Here is a 14,835-nt window from a genome sequence, read left to right on the forward strand (position 1 = left end):
GCTGAAAATTATACACGATAATTAATCGCATATTTCATTAATAACACACACAATTTTGATCCAAATATACTCTCAACTTTTATTTTCAGAAATCCTCACATGAATAATCTTCTCTTTCCACTTACAAACATCATTTGTAACAGAACTTACATTCAAGAGGTTAGGACTCTGTTATAACCTTATCATTAAAAATAGTTTTTTTTTCAATTAATACAATTTAATCAACTTATCATTTCTTAAATCCATAATTACTGAATTTTTTTTACATTCATATACCCCCCTCTTTTTTATTTTTTTACATCTGCACTCACCTATACATGCTTTTATATGTGTATATATAATATATACATCAGTACAATTCAAGGATTTGAACATTTATTTTTTTACCAACTTTTTTCTAATAATTACATATGTATTTTACTTAAAATTTCAGAATAATGGTGGTGTAATCCTTTAGAATCTGATTTGAACTTTACGGTATAATTTATATTTTCTGATATGTAAATAGGTTCTAATATTTTTCTGTTAAAATTATTGTTTTCTTTATGAATGACCTTGACATTTTCAAAATCAAAATCATGTTTATTTTGAACAACATTAAAAGGTTGGAGAATTTCTAAAAATAAAAGTTGAGTGTATATTTAGATCAAAATTGTGTGTTAATAATGAAATAAACCACTCTCAAACAATCATTATAATAAATCATTAATCTAAACGTATATTATTATTCGAAATTTATTAGAAATATATAATAGTTAAGTAGCCGTTCTAAGTATGATTTTGCATTTATTTTATTTTGTATTTATATTACAAATTTTGTTGTAAATCTATGATTTAACGAAATTTATTAGCTGCTTAAGTCATGAACATTTAATGCCTCTTATTTTTTCTTGTTGTTTACTTCAAAAAAATTGGCTTATTAAAAATATTACTAATAATTATTAAATTATACATAAATCTACTAAATACAAAATAGAAATCGCGTTCCTAACCAACAGAAATGATTATATCGGTCAAACTGTTGAGTTAATGCCAAAATTCCGACTAGCAATCTATTTTAGCAAAATAACTCGTAGTCCGGAATATTCCGTGAGTTTTTTTAGTAGTGACCTTTATTCGGATATAAATAAATAATAAAATGACTTAGCCGAGGGAAAGGACGGACCGGAGCCAGAAGGGACCCTCCAAATCCCCGGTCAATCTACTCATTCATAACATAACTTCTCCGCCCCTGGCTCTCTACGGCCAATCCAACTGCTTATTCATTCACTTCTTGTTTATACAGTTAGGAAATAAATCTGAATTAAGTACGAATAAACATATATATGTGTATGTAATATGAAATTAGGTAAAACCAGGAATCAGCGTAGGCCCGCCACTAATACCCTTCAGAAAAAGCCTTTTTAACTTACCTTTAAAAAATTTCTTCATAACGAGTGTTGGTCGATGTATGATGACGTTAAGATCTCACAATTAGGACATCAAAATTAATTTTTGGCAATCTTGCATAACTTCACCACCGCCTTTAACCATACAAATGGCTTTATCTTACCTTGGAAGCGTTTACTGACAGGATTATTATTAATATACAGCAGTCTATTAATAAAGTAAAAAAATTACTAATAACAAACTGAATTGGTATTATTATAAGTTATATAAAACCTGCAATCCACGCCGACTCCTAGTTTTACAACCGATATATGAAATTATTTTTGAAGATCGCTCTCGATATTAGTATATATTTATTTATTGCTATTTACATACAAACACATTAAGTAAATTTGATGTAATATCAAAATGGAGTGATACAGGTGTGTAGAGAAACTACCCACTAGTAGCACTAATGACGTTTTACATTCGCAGATCTCGAGGCCATCTTTTCAGGCGCTTCGGAGGATTGTTAGGAATGGAAGAGGAAACAATTTAGAAACTAGTGGGTTTTGGTGGTTAGGGAGTTTATAATGGAAGGAATGATATCTGATTCAGGCTAGATCGGTTACATATGGAACGTTAAGGTTTTTATGTATGAATTTATTTGTGGCAAAGTAAGGAGCATTGAGGATTTTACGAAGGATTTTAGATTGTAAGGATTGGATACGAGAGGAATTCATAGGTTTAGTGGAGCCCCAAAGCCTCCGTGTGTCCAGACTGGCCATATTACAGTCGTGTAGATCAGTCTTTTGTAATGAATTGGAAGTTTAGACCGTTTGGCCAGTTAGTGCAGTAATAGTCAAAATCGAGGTGCAGTTTCCTGTCTTTTCAGTTTTGTGTGAGGATTCCAAGTTAGTTGTTTTTCCAGAAGTAGTCCAAGGTAGCGGATCTGTTCCACGGGGTAAAAAAAAATAAATAAAGAAAACTATTATCATAGAATATGTGGGACGAGACAGGAAAGTAAGAATAAATTGTATCAACCAATAATAATTAGAAAATAATCTATTAAAACCATTACAGATGACCATTACTACAATCATAGAGAAATAAATAAATACATGAACACATGATAATTTAATTATTCTAATTTCGGGTCTCCTGAATTTAGTACAACTATTGACTGGATAGAACCAACTCTAGAGATTTCTTAGTATGATGAATAATTTTTATTTTATTTTTATTATTAATTTAATTTATATCACAATTAGTGAAACGATGCTAATGATTCATAATCTGCTAATGATTGAAGATTGATTCAATGTGGTCAGTCCAAGGGGGTAATAAAAAACACAAATATATGAGACTTAAATTTTTTTTGTGGCCAAGTTCGGCCTAAATTTCAGGCCTTCATTGGAGTTAACTCTATATTGATTTGTCTTTCGAATCAACACCGCGAAAAATACACGCGCAGCGGAACATTAACAAATATTCAACCCTGATGTAGTCATGAAATTTAGGCTTTAATATCGGCACAAATAAAATTTAATAAGTTTCATTTTTTTTTTTTGTTTATTACAGCTCCGACCATCTTTTCCAAATGATGATTCAAATAATCCTTTCGTTTCACTCTAATATATCCTGATGAAGATTGAACACTTGCGATTTTATTTTTTTTGTTTTGATACCTCAATGAAATCTACGTAAAAGATTTTAATCCACTCTCTTGTTGCAGGACTGTGCCGGTCCTTGGACTTCACCAGCGTGAACAACTTCCAAGAAGAGGTCAAGTTTTCCTCGCCTTCGCTGTACAACCTGACGCCGCCTCCTCCACCCGCCTCCAGGCCACCGCCCTACGAGATCTCGACAAACTTCAACTCTACCCTTGGCAAACCGCAACCCTTGGAGAACTACTACGCTGCAACAGACATAGTCAAGGTTGGTTATTTTACTTAAGAATTAATAATTTTAGTGTAATTACTTAAATTCTTAAAAACTTGCGTGTGCCTCAGTGAATTGAAAGGTTTGCTGCAAAAAGGAGGGAGCTCCAATTTTTCCACTTTTTTGGAATAAAAAAAACTTTTAAAAATTCAAATTTTAAGTTAGGTAAAAATATTGGTGTTGCTTACTTTTAATTATGAGGTTTTTTTTTAGAGCTTAAGATAGTGTTTATAAATCCCAACAGCAATAGAATGAAGTTACCTCCGTTTTGCATCAAATCCTTCCATTGAATTTCTTCTAATATATTTAGTGGTTTGTTATTCGTAGGCAATTATGTAATCCAGTAACTTTTTAAAAATCATTATTTTTAAAAGAAATTCAGTACAATGCTTTATTACTGTATTATTATTTCCAAATTTTCAACTCAAAATTGGGTATAATCCCCTGCCCCAAAATTGTGGCAGTGGTACTGTAATGGTATAGGTAAATTTACTAATATTTAGGCAAGCAATAAAAGAATTTAATGACAAACCCGATTGTGCTAAAACACAATGATGTAATCGAAATGGTTAAAAATTCAAAACTCACGTTTTGGCGTATTTGTTTTTGTGCTTTTCACTGGTTTCTTATTCACAAATACCACATCTTGTTTGGATGGAGCTTGAAATAACATAATGACCCTGTCTCAAAGACTTTTATCATTTGAAAATTTTTTTTTAGATGTTTTTGTGATTCTAGATTGACCTAAAATGCTTAATTTTTCGTAATGCATCAAACAAGTGAGCACAACCGATAAGATAAGCAATAAGTACTATGAAAGTTGATCCACACTTCACTTGGTAAAATTCTGATTTTAAAACAACAGTCATGCAGTTCTTATGAGAAGGATGCATACACATACAAAACAAGTGTTCGCAGTCGTATTTAACAATAATAATAATAATAAAATCAGTCTCGAGATGTTCTCATGAAATCGTTGTTATCCATCCATAGATTTGGTATATAGTACAATTACAGATAGCATATTGGACAGCTAAAATTTTCTTTATTTCTGAAATAATCCATCTCATAGCTTGTCTTATAAGTAAGTCTCTATGCAAAGTATGCAGTTGTCACACTGTTGTTATTAAGATATTTAACTACTGATGTCGATGAATTACTTACCAGTTACTTAGCCATTATATTTATTTTCAAATTTATAAGCATCAACTGATAAATGTTCAACTCTATTCCTTTTTTTAACAATTTTTTTTAGTTCCTCCAAACATTTGCTTATAGTTCATTAATACCCACAGGGCTGACTCACGGCTACTGTGAAACATAAAATCTGCCAGTCAGATGCGAACCCGGATCCTCGAAATAAGTAGCACAGTGCCTTACCAATGAGGTACCCAGTCCCTAATACATTTTTAGAAAAAAACTCGAATCTTATTGTTAAAATCAGCGACTGCTTTGGCATTGGAATTCGGCAATGTACGCGGAATGCACCATCTTTTAGGAGGCATTTAACAGAAGCGGGTGATTGGACCGAGCAGTAAACAGTGGGAATTTGAGTTAGAGAGTTTTTTATTTTCTGGGTTAAAGTGGTATAACCGCGCCAAAATTAAGTCTGCCTTTTACTGCCTGTTCTAGGGCGCTTTTTACGCCTCATAAAACTGACTGTAATTCTGGCTTCATAGTTGGGGAATTCCTAGGCGTTTCATGGCGCAACGAATATTTTAATTCCCTTAGGTATTTAAATTGTATTTCAATGTAGTCCTTGACAGTTCTTATACTTTTGAAACCCTGAAGTCGAGAAATGTTTCTCAATCTTATTACCAGTAATTCCAAACCTCTCTTACTTCCAAATTACTACTTGAAGGTTACTTCCACTAAACACGCCATAATTGCCTCCTTGGTTCTCCTTGTGTAGTGAAGTTACAATATAAAGTCTTTATTAAAAGCAGTATCACTAATCTGAACTACGTGCTACTAACACTATTTAATATGGAATATTTGAAAATAAATTTAGAAATTCCATAGACATAAAAGACTTTTTCATCCTGTTTATGTCGATGTAAAATATAAGTTACTGACAAAAAAAAAATCATTCATTCAGCTGGATTCAAATAACTTTAAAATCTTTGCATATTTTAACTTATGAACTTAACGATACAGAGGGATCATGGATATGAAATGAGGGAAATATTAACAAAACTATAAAGTTCATTAAAACCATCTGATTAATTCTCCTAAATCTGGAGAATTAATCAGATGGTTTTAATGAACTTCATAGATTTTTATATTATAAATCATCATTAAATACTTATCATAACTTTTACTTTATCATAAATTATTCTTATCATTAGCAGAAGATTAGAAATATTCAACGTTAAAAATCAACTTAAACTATCATAATCAACAATGTTTATCAACTTCTATAATCGATTTAACAAATAAATAACTACTTATTTTTCTTGTTCATTCATTTTTTCTTACAAGGTCAGTAATGGCCATCCACATTTTTTTCTGTTTAAATTCCAACTACATATGCAATTCGCGATTCATGGACGATCCTATCAATAAAATGAGATAAAAAGCCCTTCTTTGCTCTCCCATTTGGACAAACGTAATGGATAGTTACAAAAAATACTGTTAAATGTATATAATATACCATTGCAAATCTTCAGGTTTTAAAAATTCTAGTGTCTTACTGATAAATTCCTTGAAGATAACGTTGAATAAAAATAAACCTCTAAAGGTGCGTGGAAAAACGTATAGAACTATTTGTATGAAATCAATATTTTTTTATCATCTATCATTTATACTTTCTTAGCATAAATTAAATTTTATTTAATGTAGTGTGAAAGTTGGATTAAGCGGGATTGTCCTGATTAGAGTGGTTACCTATAGTTTAAGACTGTATACGTGATACTCTCTTTTTATTTTTTTCTGATATAATATAAATTTGAATATTTAAACTACGCTCCTTTGATTCTCAATACCTTCGACATGAATGGAAATCAAGAACACATCGACGATATCCTTATGATAGAGAGAATTGTTGAGCCGAGGCCTCGCGATAACTGGGTCAAAGAGTTCCTTGATGAAGATAGTTATCTCGGCCGACTTAACACTTAATGACGGAGAGAGATAAAATTGAACAAAGTCTCGGCAACTTGAGATAGTTGAGGACTCTTTAATTCCACCGATGTAATTTAACGAACCTTTTGCCTAAGTCCCCAATCAGATTTACTCTTAGAGAAACACATTTTCAAATAGCCACTTTCGTTATTAGCATTCGTGTTTAACTAATTTACTCACTAATTTTCAAAGCAAAATTTACATTGAGATGATGCTATTTCAGGAATTTTGTGTTAAGTTGTCTTTCCTTTTAATTCTTTTTTTTTTTTAATGGAATATTTGAGTTTTTTGCCTGTCTTTAAAACTTTGAGTAAACTTTGAACAAAAAGTTCAAAATAAAGAAATTTCGATGAATGATAGTTCTGAAAACGTCTAAACTTTTTTAAATTATTAATACTTATAATTATAAATACTATAAACCATATATAGTTACCTGGTTAAATGCGGTTATTCAATCCTACCTAAAAAGTGATCCTATGTTTGTTTCCTACTAAAATTGTGACATCGACTGATATGAATAACATTTTATGATTAATTCTGCAGGTATAAGAATATTGCTTTTACACCATCTTACTATATTGTGCATTTTTTGCAGCAACATGTTTTACTTACTGTTCTTTACATTAGCCAATATTTGGAAAATTGTATCTCAAAAGCTATTGGGTCTAAAGAGAAACAAATTATAAATGTGAAACAAATAGAAACAGAACCTTAATTTATAGAATAGTATGACATATTGCGATGCAACAGACAACACAAAGTTGTGCAAATGAGAAGGGAGGAAACGGTTGATAGACAAACGAAGAATTCTATATACGTGGTACGTGATGAATTACGATTACGAACAGAATGATATCCAATAAACTATAAAGTCTTTTATTCTATCTTCGTTATTATTGACTTCTATAGGAATATTCTCTGGCTTGGTTACCTTGACGTTATTTACTCTTATACATAATAATATGCATGAATTCAAACCTTACTACGGTTTCATTATCACTATGGTGCTCTGATACACATATTAGGGAAGAAAAAAAGGCAGTTATCTCACCCTAATTTTTGGTAATTTAATAAAAACTATATATGATTACCATTAAAAATTGAAGAGTGTGCCAAGTATAGATAGGGGAATAAAAAATGGACGCTGTTTCAAAACGTTACAAATAATTAATTTTTCAGCCGGAGTATTTTTGCCAACGAAGTAGAGTAAATTTGCTAAAATATGAGCCCTAATAGAGCTATAGTTCAATAGTTTCCGAGATATAGCTTTTTTTAAAAAAAAAATGCAATGAATAATCTGAAATTAGTGAATTTTCATAATTCTATATCTCTAAAACTATTATACTTACACATGTCTTCCAGCTCTCAAATTAATGCGAATTAAACGTGCTATAAAGTTGTTTATGATATCTATATTTGCAGGAGTAGTAGTTTTTATGATATTAGATAGAATAAATTGATTTATAGTTGTTTGGACAAAACATCATATACGAATATCATAAAAACCACTACACCTACCAAAATACATGCCATAAACAACTTTATAGTAAGTTGAATTACCTTTATTTTGAATGCTGGCAGACATATATACCTATTATGGTCCCTGAGATACATTTTTCCAAATATCAAAAATCCTATCCGGACTACTATAAATTATTTTTTTGGGAAAAAAATTTGGCAAAAAACAAAAAAAAAAACAACCCCAACAAAAAAAAACTTGAAAACTACTTCATAGTACATTAAACTAGCTTTAATTTGAGTGCTGGCAGACATCTGTAAGTATTATGGTTTTATAGATATAGATTTATCAAAATAAATTCACTAACTTCTGATTTTTCATTGCTTTTATTTATGAAATGTTGCTTTTTAAAAAGCTGTATCTTGGAAACTATTAGACATAAATAGCTCTATTAGGGCTCATATTTCAGCAAATTAACTCTTACTTAAATTATGTTCTATTAGGTTTTCTAGTGTTGCTGGTAGGTTTGAAGATATAGAGCTCCGATTGAAAAATTAATTATTTTTAACGTTTTAAAACTGCCACCTTTTTTTATTCCCCCTATCTATACATGGCAGGCTCATTAATTTAGACTAGTAGTTATACTTAGTTTTCATCGAAGTAATTAAAAATTTGGGTGAAATAACCGATTTTTTTCCCCCCGGCTCTTGTACTATATCTTCTTCATTCAGCCTGACTCAGCGCTGGTGAAGCAATACGAAATGGTCCGAAACGTCGGTTACTAGTAAATATTATTTCTGATATTTTAGTTCCTTTCTTTACCGCCCACGGAATCATCTTTCTTCATACTAAAAAGTATTACTCGAATAGAGTTAAATCTATCACTTTTCTTTCCCTTATCTATTAGTCTGGAATCTATTATTTTTTTAACAGACGGAGAGGCGAGAGCAGCATCTGATACCGGGTAAGTTCACACCCCTGAAGCTTCCTGACGGTAGCCCAGAAGAACCACCCAACATCCTGGAGGTGTCCCGTCACAGGCTGAGGGTCATCGAGAAGATGGGTGAAGGTGCTTTCGGGATGGTGAGTCCATAAAATAAATTATCTCATCCTTTCCCACAAACATTATTTTTTTATAATGTAATTGGCTGTAATAAATTCAATAATTTTATCCTAACTAGATCCATCTCTGCGAGACTGAAGGGGTGCCAGAGTACAATGGAATGACATCATATCACAAAAAACAAGTAATTGTTAAGTCGGTATGGAGGGGATGCAGTGAAAGCACAAAGTAAGTTAATTTTAATATCTATTTAAATTAAATTTTAAAAATGTACTTATAACAAAGTTAATAAATTAATACATATAAAATAGGTATTAAAAAAAATGTTCTAAATTTAGTTTTCTTTATATTTTATTAATTAATTATTTTCGTTTGTAATCTTTGATAGCCCAACTATAATTTTAAAAATACCAAAATCAAAAATTTTTTAAATCTTTATTGCAGTCTTTCTGATGTTCTTTAATATCATCCTAAATAATAAAAATCACAATGTTACTTTCATATATAAGAACAAAAATTAAAAATGTAATATTATTTTTATAAAGAAACTTTGTGTCATCGTTTATTAAAAATGGCAGATTCAACAATTTTCAGGAGAACATGTTTTGCAATTTACTACATTTGGAAAACATTTTATAAATGAATAACCTATATTACACGAAGGTTTTTATAATAAAAACCTGGTATTATTTTTATTTTATTTAACGTAGTTTAATATTTATTACTAACATTCCGGTTGTTAATGATGTCGATGTACCTTTTATATACTATCAATATATTGCGCACAATTCGTTCTCTTCATTTTTTTAAACATGCATATAAACAACGTATATTTTACGGATGACAGAATTTCGATAACTTTCCTCGTTAATCCCTTCAATCAAATGATTGAACAGCGATATCATAGATGAACAGGCACAAAGCCGGACTTGACAACATACAACTTGCATATGGAGATCAGATTCGCATTAGAAGACGACCATTGTGAAGTTCCCTTTCATGAGTGAGGTACACCCGATACCCTTGGGATCCGCGGACGGACACACAATGCCCATCATGCCCACCAAATATCCCACTAATCCCACGGCTATAGTCACTCTTATCTATTCATATGTAGTCAGCGAGTCCAGTCACCAGTTGTTGAAACGCTAGCTTGGGTTCCTATTTCAAAAGTCTTCCTTTGAGGTATCGAAGGTCTTGAGGGTTGATAAAAGAGAATTTCTTTTTTAAAAAAAGTTTTGAGTAATGTGATCCATTGTTCCATCTGAGGTACAAAACCAGTTTTGCTTTATCCCGAGATACAGATAACTACATCTCAGACTAATTGAACGGATTGGGACAAGAATATAATTAGGAAAATTTGGAAGACAACTAAGATTTTGTACAAAATATTTCTTTGTTTCTCTACAAATCTATTTATTGTGTTAATTTTTCAAACACAATAATTATCAGTAAAACTGTTTACTGGAATATTTCCAGTACTTTGTCTGGCATATTCTTGTCTCGAGTTCTTTATACTAGCTCAAAAAAAATCTATGGCTGATTTGGAGCTGGCCGACAGAATTGAAACATATGGATATGAAATAATGTATTAAGAATCCCTCTTATAGCTTAAGGCAGAAAATATTAGTTCCATAATAATAATAATAATTAGAATAGAACAGCCATTTCCTAAGTCAATGACATTGGGTAAATGTTTTGTAATATAATAGGAGCTCATACTCTCCTATTAAGAAACAGGAACTCACTCAATCACGGAATTGTAAAAGTCTTTAAAGCTCCTCTTCCCCTATTACAATATAAGCATTTTCCTCATAGTATTGACCAGTATTTCTCCCCCATCCTTGGAAACAGACATTGAAGATCCATCTTGTAAATCGTAGGATTTCATCACGTTCGACTCTAAAGTTAACTATAGTTAGAAATTTATTAAAGATAAGAATCAGTGGATAAAACTTATGAGTAACCACTTCTTTATTTACCCATCAGGAAAGAGTTCGTCCGTGAGAGCTCATGGATGGCGACACTCCGAGACCCAAACGTGGCCAGGGTGGTCGGAATCTGTTCCCAGGAAGAACCGTTCTGCCTCCTCCAGGAATACTGTGAGTTCGGCGACCTGCCCACGTTTCTCCAACTCCAGTCTACTTCTCCGGACGAGGAGAATCCAGCCCTCAGGTAAACCTTTGATTTTTTGTTCCCTTTTATTTATCCTTTGATGGCAAGTTGCTATACTCTATTTTTAAACTACATTAATATTTCTAGAACAATATCAATTCTCTCTTATCTCTCTCATAAATATACTACTAGCTAAACTATGATAGTGTTAAACTGTATTAAATCACAATTAAAGAGACTGGTTTTTTACGATACAATGCAGAGTTATCATATATTCGAATTATATAATTTAGCAGACTGTAAAACTTAAATTTTTGTTATTGGTATTAAAGTTTTTTTCTAGTGCATTTTAAATTTCTAGTGCATATATTCTTGAAGGAATATAATATAGGATCTTTACTTGTTTTATTACAAATTAATTAAAAATGGGAATTCCAGTCGTCCATGCAATATAAATCAATTTGATAAAAATTGAATCCATAATGTAAATAATTGAAAACATGAATCCATAATATAAATAATCAAAAACGTGAATCTATAATGTTAACAATTGCAAATTTTATTAAATAACGTAATATTATATTAAATTGTATTTTCTAATCCATTTACTAAGGCTAGCTTTAATTTAGTTCCTGAATAGGGAAATTGTTCTTGTAAATTTATTGCAATTCTTACCGAAAGGAGAGAAGTATCCGTGCAGGTGACAATGCAGATTATTTGATCTTCTTACTGGGTGCAGAAATTACTTAAGTAAATACAGCGCATCTGCTAATGAAGGATAGAATATAAAAGAAAAAAAAATAAAATATTTAGTTTGTACCTAAAACGGCTATGGTATTATAGATTTTAGGTAACACTTCTCAATATTTCGAGAAATTAATCAATCGAATTTAATATATAATTGTCATTTTTGATGTTCGCACTTTTTCGGTCGTTGCCAGAAATATTTATCTACACGAACTATAGTAGTAACTAAGTATAGTATCAGGCCCAAATTTCGAACTTCTGATGATATTAAAACTGAGGAGAACAGTAGTGAAAGTGCTATAACCACATATTCGTGGACATTAACTAAGAAAATGTAAGCTTTTTTACACTAAGAGTAAATTCAAATTTGTTAATATTTATTATAAATTTAATCGGGCAAAGATATCTCGTAATTGATGGATTATGTACAAGTCTAGATAGAGGAAATTTTTCAAACTAGAAAAACCTGACTGAATTACAATGGATTTATTTTTGGTGGATGAAAAGCGAGTGAAACAGGAAAAATAAATGTGTTGAATGTAATATAAAATATTGGTCTGAGAAAATTATTTAGTAAACTGATATTTTTTGTTCTTAGATAATATACTTAATAATTTAATATAGACAGTTAATTAAATTTTAAAAATCCAGAAAAAACCAGGTTTGGTCAAATGAAAAAGTATTTTCATTACTTCCTTATAGTGAAATAAACAGATTAAATAATATTGTATATGGTAGGTAATGATAGTAAAGTACAATGTTTGCTAAGAATAGATTTTATATTTAAATATTACATTGACAAATATCGGTATTATTATTTTTTTAAGATTTATTTAACTTGGATATATTAGGCCTGAAAACTTTTATTAACAAATGTTGAGGCTGTGAAACTAAAATTAAGGTTGCTCTTGATAATTAGCTGAAACGTCGGACATATTAGTCATATAATAAAATAGTGTAATAAAAAAACTTATTGGATAATTTTAGTACAAGAGCCGGGAAGGAAAAAGGGCAGTTATTTCACCCTAACTTTTTATTACTTTGTGGAAACTATGCATCATTACTAGTCGGAATTGAAGAGACTGTCAAGTATAGGTAGGGGGAATAAAAAATGGCAGCTGTTCAAAACGATAAAAAAATTAATTTTTCATTCGGAGCTCTATATCTTTAAAATTATTAATAACACTAGAAAGCCTAAGAGAACATTATTTAATAGCATTAACAACATTATTTAATATTTCAGTAAATTTGTTGAAATATTAGACCTAATAATAGAGCTATTTACGTTCAATGGTTCTCGAAATATAGCTTTTTAAAAAGCTACATTTCATAAAAATGTACTGAAATATTAGTAGTTAGTAAATTTATTTTGAGAAATCTACATCTCAAGAACTATGAGACGTATAGATGTCTATTAGCACTCAAATTAAAGATACTTTTATAGTCCAAACAACAATAAATCAATTTATTTTAGCAAATATTATGACAACTACTACTCCTACGAATATAAACTTCCAAAACTACTTCATAGCCCATTAAAATAGCCGTACTTAGACTGCTAACAGAAATCTATACGTCACATTGTTCCTGCGATATAGATTTCTCAAAAGAAATTTTCTAACTACAGGTATCTTTCAGTACATTTATGACACTTATCTTCGTAGGTGTAGTAGTTTTTATCATATTCACATATGAACATATATTAGGGTAATGAAAACTTGTCTGAACTATAAATTAATTTATTTTAACAAATTTCATGAAAACTACTATGGCTACGAAAATGAACATCATAAACTATTTTATAGCTCATTAAACTAGCTTTAATTTGAGTGTTAATAGACTGTTTGTCCCATAGTTTTTGAGATATAGACTTCTCAAAATAAATTCACTAACTACTGATCTTTCAGTACGTTCTGTACAGGATTTTTATGAAATGTTGCACTTTAAAAAGAGATATCTGGAGAACTATTAAACGTAAATAGCTCTATTAGGGCTTACAGTTTAGAAAATTTACGCTACTTTTAATGGTGCTCTCTTAGATTTTCTATTGTCGTTAGTATTTGTAAAGATATAGAGCTACGAATAAAAAAATTATTATTTTTAACGTTTTGAAGCAGCCGCCATTTTTTATTCCCTCTACCTATACTTGACAGACTCATCAATTTGGACTAGTAATTATACATACTTTTCATTAAATTAATAAAAAATTTGGGTGAAATAAGTGTCTTTTTTCTTCTCTTGTGCTCTTGTACTATTTGTTATTAATAATAAATCTTTTAACTTTATCTCCAAAACATTCTCAGATCAGTTACAGCGTTTTTCTCAATATTGATAGAATAAGCCTAGTTATCTTTGACGTTTGTGCCAAGCCGAAAGCATCACAGAAATCCTTTTTTTAGACATAAAATTTGTTGCGATTTACGTTCCTGTTTACTTTTCCAATTAAGCCTCAGGCAGTCGGACGCTGGGCTGACCTGGAATTCTATCCCAGATGTTAATGGTTGTAATAATTAACCGCTTTGTGCAGGCGATGCCAGGAGAACAATGCCAATGCACCATTGCCACGAACAGAATACCAGAATTGTGGAATGTTCCAAGCCCAAACGGAGGCCAAATACCGATTCAGTAGCAGCCATTCTGTCGTAAAATTTAAATAATTTATTCGGTTGCGGTAGTTCCTCAATCGGTTCCATAATTCACTTGTATCATCAATAATTACTTGCGGTTTCTATAATTAAAATTTAAAAATAGCGTTAAATGATTAAAAGATGGCATGAATAGCATCCGCGTCGCCACAGGAAATGTTCCCCAATAGATTCGAATATATAAAATATATTGAGGATATTTCAATATTATATTGTTCCTGTATCTTAAGGAATCTACGCCAGGAACAATATTTTTTTTTATTGGTCACAGAGCATTAATTTTAACTTAATTTATATTTTAATAAAGCCACATGAAATAGAAATATCAATTACAGAATAACGGGAGTAATAATTAATTATGAGAGATAGTTGAC

General features: G+C 30.7%; 1 protein-coding gene across 1 annotated transcript in view; it reads left to right on the forward strand.

The window, feature by feature from the left end:
- The window catches only part of LOC106682327 (discoidin domain-containing receptor 2), a gene marked incomplete at its 5' end in the record, with an annotated part of 358,564 nt that overhangs the window by 321,780 nt on the left and 21,949 nt on the right, over positions 1–14,835 (forward strand). The window contains 4 exon segments of the mRNA XM_067051700.1: positions 3,104–3,306; positions 8,825–8,974; positions 9,073–9,182; positions 10,944–11,129. Of these exon segments, the coding sequence (XP_066907801.1) occupies positions 3,104–3,306; positions 8,825–8,974; positions 9,073–9,182; positions 10,944–11,129 (649 nt within the window).

Source organism: Halyomorpha halys, unplaced genomic scaffold (assembly GCF_000696795.3).
Source record: "Halyomorpha halys isolate HHAL.00 unplaced genomic scaffold, Hhal_1.1 Scaffold406.1, whole genome shotgun sequence".
NCBI lineage: Eukaryota > Metazoa > Arthropoda > Insecta > Hemiptera > Pentatomidae > Halyomorpha > Halyomorpha halys.